At 42.5% G+C, this 17159-nt stretch overlaps 1 protein-coding gene across 2 annotated transcripts in view; it reads left to right on the top strand.

Moving 5' to 3' along the window:
• plod2 (procollagen-lysine, 2-oxoglutarate 5-dioxygenase 2) overlaps positions 1-12231 on the top strand; it is a 35450-nt gene extending 23219 nt beyond the window's left edge. The window contains exons 9-20 of one of the 2 annotated variants that reach the window (XM_086191278.1): positions 7-132; positions 210-331; positions 977-1081; positions 2498-2623; positions 3243-3384; positions 4866-4928; positions 6051-6164; positions 6446-6511; positions 6690-6794; positions 10097-10243; positions 10400-10525; positions 10644-12231. In XM_086191278.1, the coding sequence (XP_086047404.1) occupies positions 7-132; positions 210-331; positions 977-1081; positions 2498-2623; positions 3243-3384; positions 4866-4928; positions 6051-6164; positions 6446-6511; positions 6690-6794; positions 10097-10243; positions 10400-10525; positions 10644-10799 (1398 nt within the window). In that variant the 3' untranslated portion in view covers positions 10800-12231. The remainder of the gene's footprint in view (positions 1-6; positions 133-209; positions 332-976; positions 1082-2497; positions 2624-3242; positions 3385-4865; positions 4929-6050; positions 6165-6445; positions 6512-6689; positions 6795-10096; positions 10244-10399; positions 10526-10643) is intronic. The other variant, XM_086191279.1, reaches the window with a different exon arrangement.
• The last annotated feature ends 4928 nt before the right edge of the window (positions 12232-17159 follow it).

The following is a 17159-nucleotide window of genomic DNA, read 5'->3' as shown; positions in this document are numbered from 1 at the left end:
AAACAGGAATATCCAAATGTGTTGATTGGGTTGTTCATTGAACAGCCAACTCCATTTCTTCCGGAGTTCTTTGAACGTCTGATGGTGTTAGATTACCCCAAGGATAAAGTCAAGCTTTTTGTCCACAACAATGTGAGTACACTGGATTCATCCAGATTTCTACCATACATGGCTTCACATTCCTAAAAAGGTTTCTGTTCCTTCCTCAGGAGGTTTACCACGAGAAGCACATACAGAAATTTTGGGAGGAGAATAAGAATGCGTTCAAGAGTTTCAAGGTTGTAGGACCCGAGGAAAATTTGAGCCAAGGAGAGGCCAGGAACATGGGCATGTATGTGTACCGAATCTGTCAATCAAACATTGTGCTCAACTGCTGAACAAAAGATGACGTGATTTGTTTTAATAGCCTCAAAGAAAACCGTCAAATTGCATTTAAAGCTCTCTGTCAAGCTTGCATAATGTCTTTTTTGGTGGTAAATACCTTTTGTGTTGCAGGAACATTAATATTTAATGGCTTTCATGAATTGTTTTATATGCGTTTATACGGGGCCAATTTTGCCCCAAGGTGTTCATTTCAAACGTATTGTTTTATGCAATAAATTGATTCCACACATGCTGGAATAGTGTCAGTTCAACAGTTTCAGCTTTCCAGACGTATGATTATGATAATGTGTGATATGCTGCATACCAGCCTTTCCCTCATTGCGCTGTTGAGTCTGTTGTCATAGCGATAAGTCAATTTGTTTGGCCCCATCAGAGATTCAATCAAAAGCACTTGTATTGGCCTCAAAGAGCCCCATAAGGTTTATTACAAGGCTCTAATCTTTTTGAAATCACATTATCTACGAGAGATAGTCAGCGAGAGCCAATTGAAATTGATATTATATACTTAGGTGATCCAGTGTAGTTTATCAGCGTGTTTCTTTGCTGCATACTCAGGTCTTTCTCTGCCTCTCTATATCTGTTCTTCCATCAGGGACATTTGCCGTCAGGACGCCTCATGCGACTTCTACTTCAGTATAGATTCAGATGTGATGCTCACCAACAGACAGACTCTGAAGCTCCTCATTGAGCAGAACAGGTAATTATACAGTTACTGGAATAGAAGCCACATTGGAACCCGTTCAACAAACCTCCTGGATGGTTGTCGTGATCATTGAACCATCGAATTTATCACTCGAGTGGCGAAACCACAGGAGCATTGCAGCGGAGTTTAAAAATAAGCCACTCTGGCTTCCTGTTTTTGCTGGGCCACATGGAAACAGTAAAAAGCGTCCGTTGCACTAACCCCGAAATGCCACTTTGCATTATACTAAAACACAAACTTACAAGTTTCCCTTCTGCAGCTCTTGAATGTGAAGAAAGCTTCCCATAAACTAGATGTCTTGTGGCTGTGGTGGGGTATAGTGACCTGCTGGAGACATGCAAAGCAAAAGTCCCTCTTTGGTTGGGAACTCTCAGCTCGTTATGATGGAATAAAGATCGTTACCAAGAAAATATAGCATGATGGCATTCTTTTGAATCCATCAAACTGAGGAAACAGGGGAGAGGTTCATGACACTTGACGCTGAGGACAATGCTGATATTACAGAAATTCAGATATCGATGCATTTGCTAAAAGGGATGTATGCCATGCAGTGGTCCCTCAACAATGGTCAGTCACCCTGAATATCTTTTTGTGAATTATATTCTGGAAAGATTTGTCACATGACTGAAGATAATCTAATCAATTCCGTGTTTTGTAATCAATCTAAATGATTCACATATATTGAGTGACTTTTTTGGTTTGCTCCTATCATTGTTTTACAAAACCACTGAGTGTGTTCAGTCACACCTGCGCTCCTCTTTATTTTCCAGCAGACGATGTAGCCAAGGCGCATTGCTGTGCTCTGGCTGGTTAGGGTCCATTCATCAGCAAAATTCATGCTCGTAACCTGCGTTCTGTTAGCATCGTTCGCCGCCGAACTCGAACCTTCCGCTGTCGGCCACACTAGCAAGGAGGCTAAAACCCATGAGCACTGGCGTCGGTCACCAGCGCATCTTTTGAGGTGTGGGGAAGTGTGATTGACTCCCTCCACATGACGACCCACTGGCCACTGTTACACTGTTACATCGCTTTGACCGTACCTTGAAACAACATTCATCCCTTCATTTACGTTCATTCTGTCCGATTCGTTACGCACATCAGAGATGTAATCCCTTTTGTTTCTAAGTCCAAAGAAAGCAGTGGAAAAATGATCTGCTTCAATATTCCAGAGGGATTTCAAGTTTGATTAAAAATGCTCTCTGCAGCGAGCCGATCTACTTCTAGTTTGTGTTTCTATGGTTTGTTTTTTTGTGGACGTGGCAAGATCAGAGGTTGGTCTTTTTGCTGAACGGTAGTTTTTCCATGAAGCAACCCAGTGCATTAGTTGGTTGGCTCTTTTGTGTGATGCCACTGAGTTTTATCCACTCTGACTGAATTACTATCTCTGTTCTGCCTCCTGCTCCCCTACAGGAAGATAATTGGGCCCCTTGTCACTCGACACAGTAAGCTGTGGTCCAACTTCTGGGGAGCCTTGAGTCTGGATGGTTATTATGCTCGCTCTGAAGATTATGTCGACATTGTGCAGAGAAAACGTGTGTAAGTACAGTGAGGGTACACTCTCCTCAACACTGCTGTGGCCTCGCATTGCTTGTTCTTTCACTGGGTTCGTGATATTAATTTGCTCTGTTGCATTGTGCTGAAACCTTCCGTAAACAAGACAGATATTCATGAGCCTCGATGAAAAAGTGACTCACTTTTTCGTTTTTAAAAATAAGTTGAAGTGGTGCCCTGAAGTGTGTGTGTGTGTGTGGGGGGGGGGGGGGGGGGGGTGGGTAAAAACCACAACAGCAGAAATTCACATGAAATGACCCATGAAGGGAGTTCAGTACGAGATCAACGTCTTGTCAGTGCATTAACAACTCGTACTTGTTGGTCAAGGTTCCAGTGTGGCCCGGCCAAAGGTGGGAGTTAGTCGCATTAAAATTAAAGAGAAAACATACCAAAAGATGGTTGCTATGTAATTTTAACTCAGCGCGGCAACATTTTTTCACATCCACATGCCTTTTTCTTTTCTTTTTCCTGGAATCCTCAATTACGTTCCCTTCAGTTGTGGATGGCATGTGAAATAAAACCAGCTCCTGCTCTCAGAGAGCTCTGCTACTACTACTCTGCTCCTAAATGAACACTTCCTCTCTCAATGTCTCCTTGCTTCCAGGGGTTTGTGGAACATACCTTTCATGGCACATGTATACCTTGTCAAAGGTAGTGCCTTGAGGAATGAGCTGAATGAAAGGAACTACTTTGTTCTCGAGAAACTGGACCCAGATATGGCAATGTGTAGAAATGTCAGGGAACTGGTAAGAGCACTCAACCTTCAACTTGTAGAATTCATATCTCACTGTTTAAATAATGTGAGGGTATTTTTGCTGTTTTGTCCTTAAAATATGAGAGCTGTGTCCTCTTTAAAGCTATCGTGCAGCACTTTTTTTCTCTTCTAGTCGCGACTTTTATGACAAACAACTGTCAGAATGGTTTTACATCACAGGCACTGCTGTAGCCTTCTTTTGTGGCTGTGAAACTGTGGAAAATGGTTGAGTGTCACACAGCTTGATGTCAGATGACTCATTTCACTGTCAGCATTGGATCCATTTGGTCTGATGATAAATTTGTAAGTGCAGTCATGACTGCACTGTTTCAAGCAAATTCCCTCTGCTCATTTGAATGTTAGCAGAGGGCTAACTGGAATTACCCGTCTTGGACGTACCCTACTGCGTTCTCGATGATGCAGTTGTCATGGTGGATAAATTGTTTCGAACATTTGGAAACCCACATGAAAACGACTCCATTGGCACAATGTGAAATTTGGCCTGACAACATTTGGGAACTCAAGAAGAACTGAGATTTCTAATTATTTATCTACACTCAAGTTAGCCGCAGGCTAACAAGAAGTAGCCTTCTTGGCCGTAACCTACTACACTCTAAAAATGGTGGATAAATTGTTTCTTAAACACCATGCAAACCACATAAAATGACTCATTCTACGATCAGAATTTGGACCTTTTTGGGTTGATGGAAAGTTTTCAAGTACCGCACGATTGAATCATTTATCCACATTCAAATTGGCAGAAGGCTAAAAGGAAGGGACCAGCTCAACCAGCCCTGGTAGCAGGCACTCCTCCCGCTGTGTCAGAATGTCGCCATGAAGTGTGATGCACTATAGTTTTAAGGGGATATGTGAGTAAATGCAATGAATTTTAACCCTGAAGTCAACAGCCCAAGACGAAAGGATGGCAAGTACAGTCGGTTTGAATCGTCTCTCTGTCATCAAAGCATGATGTCTCTCTGTTTATGATCTGTGGTGCTCTTTGAAGGGTCTGTGTTTCAGTTGTCCCCTGTCGTCCTTTACCTTCCCTGCGTCCCGTGTCTATGAGCACAGGCGGTGCAACCACTGGCTGGCTAGCTGACAAACGTCGTCTTGCTTCTTATGTGTTCGTCTGTCCACTTTTAAACATGTAAACTGTTCAACCGACTGTGCTTTTCATCACTGACGTGCCACCTGTTCTCAACACTTAGCAGCTACCAGGTCTGATTTAAACTCTTCTACATTGCACCGCGTACTCCAGCAACCCCCCACCCGGCATGCACTCCTCCTCCCATGTTAACCCACAAAAAAACATCAGCTTCAGAGGGACTCTTGCTTCTTGTTCATGCAGGCGCATTTCCTCTCCTCCCAAGTTGCTATGTATGTGACATGTATATCTCAACTGTCACCTTGTCTCTTATTCTGAATCAATCATTCATGTTATTATGTTTACATGATGCTTCTCCTTTATTTTAGACAAGTCACAGAGAAAAAGACTCCCCTTCTCCGGAATCATTCCATATGCTCAGGCCCCCAAAGGTTTACTTTTGTTTTGATTATTCTGCTTGCTGAAACATCCATTTCCAATGGGTTAGCGCTCAGAAGCCTTTCTAAGATTTGGGTCACGTTTTAATGGATGCTGAATTATTTCATAGGGTGACTAGTGTGACTCTGCAGCTTCATTCTGTCAAATTAGGCTTTTTTATATAAAAATTGAAATTGGATATATTATTTTAGAAACAAAATGTGCTGCTGCTGCTTGCGACTTTGCATGAGAAATCTTTGGAAATTGATGTTGCCACTTTGGTTGCGACGAGTTCAGGTGTGAAAGCAGACTTTTGTCTGAAGTTCGAAAGAGAGAAAGTGTTTTCTGTCCTATCCAAGAGGAGATAGAGGTGGAGAAAGACGGTTTGAAAGACAGTCTATATGCAAGTCCCCTGTCCTGATGCTTTAGCCCACAGCAAACACCAGTAACCAGCTGCTCCCTCTAAATACACTGACTGATCTCAGACTAGGCTCCCACAGTTCTTCCCACTAATGTAAACCATCTGTTCCAACAGCTTTTCATTATTTTGCACATTAGCAATTTGGAACAAGGAAAATGAATCTCATTTCATCATTTATTGTCCGCCACAAAGCCTAGTCTGATAGTCCAAGTCCTACACTACTCCTCATGCTTCACTCTACTACAGGGAATATCATTCCTGGATTCGCTCTGTCCCAGTACACCCAGCACCCCTCTGCCCATGTCCCCCTTCTCCTCCTCCTCCACTCACTTCACCTGCCCACCCTGTCCTGTTCCAACCCTACCAACACCTCCCCTGCGGTCCCCACCACCCATAAATAATCCAAGATTATTTATGTCTCTTCCAGTTCTATCTCAGTCAAACATATTGGATTTCAGTGTGTTAAACACGCTTAAATCACACTTTATTTTCATTTTTGTCAGTTTTGACAGTTTTAAAGCGAGTGCTAACCGCTGATGACTGCTCAAGTCATGAGCAGTTACTTGAATTACAACTTGCAGTGCACCAACGCGCTGCAGATCTGCATGTATTATGGTCACGTAGATCTGTGATAAATCCTCCCTGAGACATTTCAGTGATTTTCTGCTCCGGCGACTTGTGTGAAACTGACTGAACTTTCTCCCGTTTGCTGCAGGGAGTCTTCATGTACATAACAAACCGTCATGACTTTGGGAGACTCATTTCCACAGCCAATTATAACGTTTCTCATTATAACAGTGACTTGTGGCAGATATTTGAAAATCCTCTGGTAAGTCATTATCATCTCTTATTATTCTTCACTTACACTTCAAAAAAAAAAAAAAAACCCACATTATTCTGAATAGCTGAAAGAAACTGTAATCACCTGTATAAGTTATTAGCCATTAAGGAAAGTATAAGATCATTCTGACATCATAACTTTGGTGTGATGAGAGCCCTGCTCTCCCAAGCTTGTGTGTGAGAGGATAATTCTCTGAGGTATGCAGGTCAACAAACTCCCACTGCTAAATTAATAAATAAATACAAATACAAAATGTGTATTCCTTGCAGGACTGGAAGGAGAAATACATCCACCCAAACTACACGAAAATCTTCACTGAGAACTATTTAGAGGAGGTTTGTATGTGTGCACGTGTTTCTGTTCATAAAGTCTGACGAATATAATGACTCAGTGTTGCAATTAGATCACAAGATATGTCTTTCAAGTGGTTTTATACCTCACGGTCTGTCGAGATCAAGGTGAGGGAGGCGACTCTGACTCTGAGGCCTCTTTTTGTGTGTGTTTGGATGGTAGCCGTGTCCAGATGTGTTCTGGTTCCCAGTCTTCACGGAGAGGGCCTGTGATGAACTCGTGGAAGAGATGGAGCACTACGGTTCGTGGTCTGGAGGCAGACATGAGGTCAGTCCTGTTAGCTCAGGGTCACTAAACACAGCAAAGTGTGGTCATGTTCCCACGTCTCTTGAGCAGCAGTGTTTCTGGAATAATTTCCAGTTTTTAATTGGTTCTTTCCATGACTATTTAAGGGAATCTATCCTTATTGTCCATCCTTCTTAGAAGCAGACAGAAAGATAAATACCCTTCTCAGCTTTGTTTGTGCCTCACAGAGCTGAGAGCTGTAGAAACCACTTGACTGCTTGTTAGCTTAGCACAATGAATGCAAACCAATGCAAAATGTTAGCATAGCCCAGTCAGAAGTCGTCAAACACACTTTTCTTGAATATGATCTTTGCCTTCATTCATATAATTAGGATTGTGCAAAACATGTAATGAAATAGCAATGTCAAATTACGAGATATTAAGATGCCTCAAAAGCACCACTGTAACTTTGGCCAACAAAACACAAAATTTCTGTTCACCTAGAAGAGTGACTGCTACTACCTCTGTTGGCCAACGTTGTTAGGGCGCGTTTCCACTGGCTCAATTTGTCGGGGTGGACTCACCGGCCGAGAGTTCCCCGACATAATTTGTGTGCGACACAACAGTGGAGGCGGTGTCATGCCTGTTGCTCGGTCTGTGGTTTTTGCTTCAACTAAAAGCAAGGGACGACAGACAGGCAAGGCTTCAAATGGTGAACCAGAACACCCAAGAAAAGTATAAAAGGCTTTACCAAGCAATCGACCAGTATTCCGCCAAGATGATACCAAGTAGATGATGTAAGCAGTAAGTTACCCAATCAGCGTCCCGCTATGTGCTTACCTCACATTTTAGTCCCTGCTTGACTTGCTTGGAACTCCAGCGGAGCAGGGACCAAAATGGTTACGGTTAGTACTGCGTTAGGGCCAGTAGAAATGGGGTCAGACCGACCCGACCTGAGCCAGAGTGAGCCAGTGGAAACGCCCCCTTAGAGAGAATGAGGAGGAGGACTTCACACCCAAACAAAGACCCTTAGCCTGATCGGTTTGAACCAGAGCACACAGATCAGAAACAAAAGGATTTGGAAGCTAAGTAGACAGGACAGAGGTATGCTAAACGTCCCGACTGTTACCATTCATTGTGCTAAGCTAATTGCATTTGCATTTGAACTCTGTTCATTTTTCTGTGTGTGCGTGACAATCCTGTTTTTATTCTTAACGCTGCGGTGGCTGTAAAATGAATTGCCTCCTTTGGGAATAACAAAGTTTACCTTTACCGTAACTGGAGGTCAAAAGGTCTCTGTGGGTCTCAGCTCTTCAAAGCACAAACAGAGAAGAGATGGGTCTTCTTGTCAAGGGAGGACAGCAAATAAATTATTTTCCCAAAATGTCGACATTTGCTCCTTCAACAATTTTGTTTTCGATCACTTTGCAGTCCATAAAATGTCCGTTGCATTTATTCGGAATTGAATTTGTCATGTTCTAATTAGTTATTACCACAACAGCTGGAGAGAATTCCAAGGGAATTCAATGGCACATGTGGTTGTGTTGTAGACAAATCACAACCAGACAAGAGGATAGTGAAGCAAAAGTAAATAAACCCTCATGTTGTCTTGTAAACTTTATTGTAATATTGTGGCAGCTGTCTTTCACACATAGAAAGAAAGGGGTGGGGGCTGAGGTAGGACCATATGTGAAGACTTGGTGGATTTTCTTTTTGATTACATTTCTCTTCAGATCTCTCCATTATATAAATGTGATAAAAATAAATTATGTGTTCTATGACGTCTTGTTTATGTAACCTGGAGTTTCTCATTTATTTAGTTAAAAAAAAAAGGTTATTTTTCATTCAAAAGCCACTGACTTTAACAAGCGTTTGGCCCAAAACACTGTTAATGACACGATTTGCCGCAGAAGCAACACATCGGCACTGTAAATAAAGACAGTGTTGTTGAATAGAGCATCAGACAATAACGCTTTTACAGCTCTGGGGGGGGGGGAATGGGAGACGATTCATAATACCTGAAATAGCTCCTGCCAATATTAATGCATACATGATGGAGGTCAAGGGTCAATTAATGGAATGTGTGTCACTATTAACGAGTTGTAAATGAGGAAAAACATCCGAAATGTCTAATTACAATGACTCAGTTGCCACTGTGCCAGCACCAGAGAGACGTCTGGCTATCGTTCTGTTATCGTAGGGAAAACACTCTCGCTTGTTTCTTTCTTTGTAAGCTAGGTATTAACGTTGTGAGAACCAGTGAGCCCAGAATGCAGCAATGGTGTCTTCGCAAAGTAAAATCGGCAGAATCCAATTTGTGTTTTGGAGAATTAATTCTATATATCTTGTATCTGTGCAACTACTCACCGAAATAACTCAAGAAACCTGCTTTTCTCCCAAAAAAAAAAACCCTTGCCATTTTTGGTGTGTGGTTTGCTACTCACTAACTAGCTCCAAGTGTTTTCTCTTTCACATTGCAAGGGAAACTTTCAAAACCGCAGCACGCAAAAGGAAAAATGCTGACTGAAATATTCCCTCCAACACCAAGCTGGTTCCTTCAACATTGCTCTGGTAAACTAGACCAAGATAAAAATTAGCATTTCTTGGTTCCATCGTTGGTTATTTTACAGGTGCAAAGGGGAAAGCGCAATAGCAAGAGGTGTAATCCAAAAGGCAAGGTCTGATAAATAAGTACATTTTTGAAAAAAAGGAAGTTATAAATAAGAAAACAGGCTAGGGGTCATACAGTTTGGTATGTTTTAATAATGCAGGAGTGAAATGTCAGTTCTGGTGTATGTGGGCTATTCAGAGCAATGGAACTCAGCAACAGGAAGCTCTCTCTCACACGGAGCTGCCCAGTGCAGGTAGTCTCCTGCGTGAGATGGGACATGTTCCCCCATGACTGATGACAACTTTGCTACCGTTCCGTCTCCTTTTTGTTGAAGGGTATCCTCAAGCAGTCTATTGATGTCAGATACAGAAATGCTGCAGACCATAAAAGATCCCCCAAAATGATAGAAGATCCCCAGGAGTGCCCCTTCCACTTCAAAACTCTTTGGTCTCCTTTGTAGAAAGAGTGTGATCATTTGTACGGACACGTGGACACGGATTATCTCAATATCTAAGATTTACTTTGAAGACGAAAGGTATTTGCGCACTCGACCGGCTCTTGATGAGGTTGCCCCGGATCACTCATTAAGCCTGGCGCATGCCCCTGTTCCACCGGCAGTTTAAAATACTAATACAGACGCACAGAGGCATCATCGGCATCATTCGCATTTGGTCACACACATCGAGGACAGCAGGTCAACCATTTGACATGAATCACGCTTCCTTTTCTGCAGGACAAGCGTATCGCTGGCGGCTATGAGACTGTGCCTACCGATGACATTCATATGAAGCAAATCGGCTTCGATAAGGAATGGCTCCACTTCATCCGAGAGTTCATATCACCCGTCACGTTAAAGGTTTTCTCTGGCTACTACACGAAGGTGAGTGCAACCTGTTAGAGAAGGAATGGAAAGATAAACAGATGAAACAATAGGCCCCCGAGGCCTGTCCTTACATGTGGGTGAGTTTGCTGAAAGGTTGCTGACAGATACTCCATCGGATAAGACGACTTGATGTATTTATGTCTGTCGTCGCAGGGTTACGCTTTGATGAACTTTGTGGTAAAATATACACCTGGGAGGCAAGCATACCTGAGGCCCCACCATGACTCTTCTACCTTCACCATCAACATTGCACTCAATAACAAAGACTCCGATTTTCAGGTAAGATGTTGCCCGTGCTAAAACGTTCCCACTGATTTTCTCTCTGTCCAAATGTTCTTTTTTGACAACTACTATTCCACACTGACTGTGCACAACCACACTATCTCACCTCCTCTAGGGTGGGGGCTGTCGTTTCCATAGATATAACTGTTCCATAGAGTCTCCAAGAAAAGGTTGGAGCTTTATGCACCCAGGACGTCTGACTCATCTCCACGAGGGTCTACCCACAACCAACGGCACCCGCTACATTGCAGTGTCCTTCATTGACCCTTGAACTGTCTGATTGTACTGTAAATTAGTCTTTTGTCTGAGCTTTGCTTTTTCTCCATCGTTTTATATTTGTGCCCCTCGTGTTTTAATGAAACATGATTTTAAAGCGATTGCTTGAAAAGAAGTGATAAAACCATCAAATGAATCTCTGTCAAACAGAGTGTCGACTGGAAAGGGAAGTGACAAAATTAATTCACATTTAAGATGCAAAAAAAAAATCAATCCCGGGAGCACTCAGAAGGTGCGTTCCTTTGTCGAGGTCCATGTAATACATCCGTCTGAGATTCTGACCAAAAATGTTCTTTCTCACATTTCTAGTGGAATCGCAATGTGAATCTGCCCTGTGATTCAGATTTGCACCAAAATTGAACAAGTTTTCCTCTGGCCCTTGCTTAACCGCTCCACCACATTCCGGCAATTTCATTTGGCTACTTATTGTGCAGTCCTGCTAAGAGCAGATGAAGAAATCCAACCTGTTGCGGTGAAATATGCTAGCAGGTTACACAGTTGTGCGATATGGAAGCTAAGAACGGCCGTGCTAATCTTCAGCCTTATGAAGTGTGGGGATAACAAGATAAACTATAGATTACAGTGCTGAAACCACAGTGACCTGCACCGAACCTCATGAAAAAAAAGAAAAATTGTTGCTATTTTAATTGGAATGCCTCTATATTGTATATGTTTTTCCTTGACCCGCGCTGCATCACTCCACCAGGTTTGGTTAATATCGGCATCATAGTTTTGTCCTGCTCAAAGGCCAATAGCACTAAAACTGATCAGGAGAACCTAGATAATGAATGAAAAATGTCATCACAAGCACAGCAGTTCTTGGCTTCCAAAGGGCCACATTCTCTGTCGCCTTGTAGCCAATATTTTACATTAAAAGCCGGAATACTCCCAGGATGTTTTTGTCAGCTCATCGTGATTGTCACCATGTTTTCGTTGTCATAGAAACAGCCAGAAATGGCCATCAGGTAGTGCTAGCGTGCTAGCATGCAGATGGTTTTTGTGCTTCTGTTTACAGGTAAAAGATCTCTAAATTTATTTATAACTACAACAGCCTCAACTGGTGCTCATCAACATTCACTGTTTCTGCAATATTTGTTCATGTGCTTCAATGTGGGTTTTTTTTTTTTTTTTAACCCCAAACAGACGATATTCAGTTCATGGTCTTCACCATTTCTGGTGGAAAAAGAAATCTATTTTTGTAATTTTTGCACGTCAGAGAAACAAAGACAGTTGAATTCAGGTTGAGTTCAGTTTGAATGAAGTTCAAAATTCTGTTTTACTTGAATTATTTCTGTTTTTTCCGTCATTTTACAAATTGGCAACACCTATTTTCTGTCCTGAAAAGTTTCTGCTGTTAGTTTCTGAGAAATTTGTGTGAATGCATTTTATAGGTCCGCAAATTAAATTTTCTAATTTATTGTCAAACTTTAATAAAAGTCTTTATAAAAAAGTGTTGTTTTTTTTACTGGTGGAATCTGCTGTTCAGATCATTATTGTTAGAAATTTCATGTAAATTCCGATTCCTCAGACTACATTCTCCCAGGATTTTGAAGTCTTGAATAAGTCACAGGGGCTTAATGGGAGGACGCTGCTGTGCAGTAACAGGGTGTGGTGAGAAGACCTACATTTGTGCAAATGTTGCTAAGTACACTTCAGGGTTCAAGTGTAAATATGCATGATCGTTGTGCAAAAGAATGTCCGTACTGATGAAAGATTGTGGTATAGAAGTTGGGACTTACAGCAAGGAGGGTCGTCTGAGGCTCACGTGTTCGGAATTTCAGTTTAATTGAGCTGCTAAGACAAACCTGATCAAGGCTTAGTTTTATAGTCATCACTTATCACTAATTCAGGCCAATGTCAGGGGCAACCTCAGCACACGTCTCTCCAATCTGGATGAAGGCGGTGTGTGTAGCAGCAATGAGGTGGAGAGAATGGTAGTGTGTGTGGATGAGGCCGGGGGGAGGAGATGTAGGTCAGCCTGGGGAGAGGCTCTCACTCCTGAAAGAGCCCTTTGTGGCCGGCCGGCCCTGCGTTCGGACCCACTGAAAGGCGACATTGATCCAAGCCAGCAGCGCAGGAAAACCTGCATACCTCCTAAACTCGCAGGCTCTCACAAGAATGATTCTATCAAAATGGTGAGAAATAGTCCTCACACAAGATTTATTTGTTCATTTAAGGCAGACACGGTGTTTTGAAATGAAAGCAGGTTGTTTGAAATTGTTTTATTTCTTTGAATTATGAGACAATCCAGCTCTGGAATGTGTGTTTTTACAGTCAAAGCTGAGAACACCAGGAGGCCGCAGAACCCTAAGATGCTTTAGGGTCAACAGCTTCAGCGATGGGAAACACAATCCTATACTACAGTCAATTAAAGCCTACCACAAACTGCAGGGTACCCAGTGATAAACAGTGATTTGGTGTAAACGCCGGTCATGACAAAACAAATGATTTAAACTAGATTTGTAGAGCTCCGACCTCAGTCAAAGTCCGTGAATCGTTTCCTCCGGAGTCACAACATGTTTAGTGTTTTCATGTAAATCACCATATCATGACCTGCTGTTTGAGTGTGTCAAACGAGACCAGCTGCCACGGCTTCATTCACGCCGCGGACTCGTCCCTTCGTGGAGGTGTTTTAAACCCCTGTTTTAACTTGATTGAGCATTTCTCCAGGGTGGGAAGCCAGATGTGTTCTGGTTGCTGCATAGCAACTTCTCTGGTCTGTTGGGTGTCTGTCCAGGGGGGGGGGGGGGGGGGGGGCATGCAGGGCATGTAGCTCCCACATATTCCTGGGAACTCTCCTCACTATCAAGTGAAAGACAACATCTGGTGGCGACTCTGCACGTATCTGAAGAAGCACGTAGTCAAGAGAGACACCTTGGAAATAAGTACATTTGTTATGTACGCTTAAAGAATAGATAGATAGATAGATAGATAGTAAGATTACTTCCTTAAAATAGACCATTTTGCAAAGGTCAAGCAATCTTTGTCGAAATAGCTCTTTTGTTTTGTCTGTGCTCTCATCACTCCAGGCTGGCTCTGTTAGGAGGACTCAGAACAAATGATGCTGGCTATGTTTATAACATTGAGAAACCGATCAACCACAGCTCCTTTTGGTGTTTTTAATCATTTTCTGGGCATTTCAAATGCATAAAGCCGTAAATCAAGCCTCGGCCCCCACCGACCAAACAGACGTGGTGTCATTTAACTGCTGGTTTTGGTCTTCTCATGGGAGTCTCGACAATAGGAGCTATAAAGTGGCTTGAACTCACTTTTCATCTCATGATTTTGTATTGGAATAGTTTTTGAAACAGTCACTGCATAGAAAAGGTCGGTAACTCATCTTAAAATCAACAAATACTGAACTGTATAACTGTTAAGGAGTAATGAGCACGACCAGTACAGCGGTCAAAATGTATGAGCTGGAGCGAGTCAGCTATGAGTGAGTGTGTCTGTGTTAGGATGTGATATACAATGCACTGCCACTCATTTATCAGATTATGTTTAGAAAAGGGTGAACTGGGGGCGTTGGGGTGGCTGGGGGGTATCCAGGTTCAGTCACAGGACAACTGGGACTCAGACATGACTGGAAAAGTACTGGACTCAAACAGGTTTGCTGAGGAAACGTTCAATTCTGCAGTGCACAGATTCATTTGAATCCATGTTTTTTTAGATTTAAAACACAGGACACGGCACAAATGGGGCAAAGAAGGACCAAAGCATTCTAGCAACTCTGGTGGGCCAAGAAATTCAGGAATGGATTTCTTTGGAATTGTTCAATAAGTGACACCAAACTCTCCTCTGATTAATTTGCTCTTTCCCCAAACAGCTGCCTTGCATCACCGTTGCATCACAGCATTCTGCTTTTAAATATGCGGACGATGAAGTAAGAGACATGCTTTTGTTTTCCTTAATTAAACAAAGAAGAAGAAGAGGGCTGTTTGAAGTCCGGGCTCACCCTTTTTTGCGATTTGTTTTTCTGTGAAAAGATTAAAAGAATGTAATTTGCCTGTGTTTAAATGCACTTGAGTAACCCAGTTGTGATCAGGTTTTTTTAAGTGTCCTGAAGCCTTACTTAGGATTTGAGAAACCCGAATTGTTGCATGAATGCTTCTGACTACTTGCAGCCTCAACCAAGTGACATAAAGACAGAAACCAAAGTGCAATTAGGGCCTGTTACTTCTTGAGCATTGAGGGAAAAAAAAAAAGAGTTATGACTTTCAGTGATGAAAGAATCAAATATACTTGGCAGTTTCAATGGGAGAAAGCATAAAAAAATGATTTGAGGACGCCAGTTTCCCAACATGGACTGTGGAGCAAATCAGGTCACAGTGGAGAATACTAAAGAAAGATGAGGGAATATGTGTATCTTCTGTTCTCCTGGCTGAGGCTGTGACACTAGTCGATAGGTGAAGACATGTGAAATTGTTCCTGTTCACTTTCTTCTGCCACTGGTGGCAATAACGTTGATACGCCACATCCTCAAAAGCCGCGTTAAAGCAGCTTTAAGCCTCATAAGTGGCCTCGTTTTCAGAAGCTTCAGATTTGGATAATTTTGTGTAAATATCACGGCCAGCTGGACAAATAGATGCAGAAACTGGGATATTATAGAGACAAGAAATGTAAATAACCAGATTTCTCTGTGTTTCGTGTCAACATCCTGAAGCAGGATGAGGCTGAAATCTACGTCTGACACAAGTTGAACCTCTATATTCATATCATGAATGTAGGAGCTTGAGAGAATGAGGCCTCAACTCTTGATTTTTGACAGCTTCAAACATTCTGGCAACAGCAGTAGCTCCAGCACTATAAAAGGGTTGTTGTTGTTGTTTAGACATTTTATTAGGCTCTTTAAAAAGACATGAAAAATGCAGGATCTGCAGTACATGAAATATCATTTTACGCTGATATCTTTGACGACAGATGACGTCCCAAAGGATTGTACGACGGTGAATGGGAGCCATTTCCTATAATTCGACCCAAACAGTACTTTAATGAGTCATGCCAATCTCTAGTAATCACATAATCAAAAGCATCCACAGTGGATGATACCAATTACTGCTGTCTGTATGCTTTGATCAGATCACTCCATTTCTACCAGCCAGACTGTTTACCATCTCAAAGTAAACTGGGTGCAAGGGTGGTATTTAGTCAAATTACACAGCGATGTTCTGTTAAAGCCATCAACAGCGTGGCACTTAGAGGCAGATAATGATTTATGGAGAAGACAAAAACATCATGGAAGACAAGAGGACCACGTCAAAAGCCACAGAACCTCCGTTTATAGGAAGCAAAGAAAAATAGAAGTCACACAATGTGCCTTCTAGGAGCTATTCTGGGGTCTTTTGAATCATCCTTCAGTGTGTTTAGTCTGGCTCCCTCAATCAGTACTTTGCAAGTCGAGTTTAAGAATGGGTGTGTAGGGTAAGCTGGTGTTAGGGTCTGTGCATGCATCCTGGTGTATGTGGAGGCTACGTGTCTTAGGTCAATATGGGCATGGAGGGAAAAAGCACAGAACCAAGGAGCCCCCGTGTGGGTACAGACTGTCTAGCCATCCCTGACCCAGATGCCTCACACAGCACCACAGAGGTCAGTGTAAGCTGTTATGTAATGTAGAATAAATATAAAATGGGTAATTATATAATCCCACATCTGTCGAAAGAGAAAATGTAATGATTATTCACAGTGCAGTGCTACTGAATCACTGTTGGATCTCTTTTTTTGTTTGTCTCCACGTAGTCCTGCAAATACTTCCACCTCCATGTTGTCAGGGACGGAAGTAAAGAAATATAAACACAACATTCTGAAGATGTCAATGGGATACCATCTGTGTTACGCTTATATGCAGTCAGCAGGATGGAGACTTGTATGTAATGAGAGCTTTGTGAAGGCCAACAGTGGATTATTTGCTCCCATGCCATAGTTCCCAAGCTGGGGTACATATCCCCCCACCCCCACCGCGACCAAAGGTACCGAAACAAGACACAATCTGTAGAATCTTGTCAAAGTCCTCCTTAAAAAAAAAAAAAAAAAAAAATTCTTCCCACCTTCATTCAGCAAAGATCTGCTCTGATTCTTCTTCTGATTGGCACTGACCCTGATCCATCTCGCTCAGCACGCCGAAAGACTCAAAGTACCAGCCAATCAGAGGCAGGGCCATCGGCCACAGGCAGGTCTTCTTCAGGTCTTCAGAAGCCCTACCTACCCCCTGTGTTGAAAAAGATAAGGCCCTTTAGCAACGTAACTTATTCAGATACAGGTAAAGGGTAAATGGAAACTGTAGAAATGTCAGCGCACTCAGTGAAAGCAAACCCCCCTCATTACCAGCTACTTGGAGGGTTTCCAGTGCAGTGTCTGA

This window comes from Aulostomus chinensis, chromosome 21 (assembly GCF_037954235.1).
Source record: "Aulostomus chinensis isolate RoL2024-O1b breed Wild chromosome 21, RoL_Achi_v1.0, whole genome shotgun sequence".
NCBI classification, from domain to species: Eukaryota; Metazoa; Chordata; class Actinopteri; order Syngnathiformes; family Aulostomidae; genus Aulostomus; species Aulostomus chinensis.
This window is presented reverse-complemented; position numbering and strand designations above follow the sequence as displayed.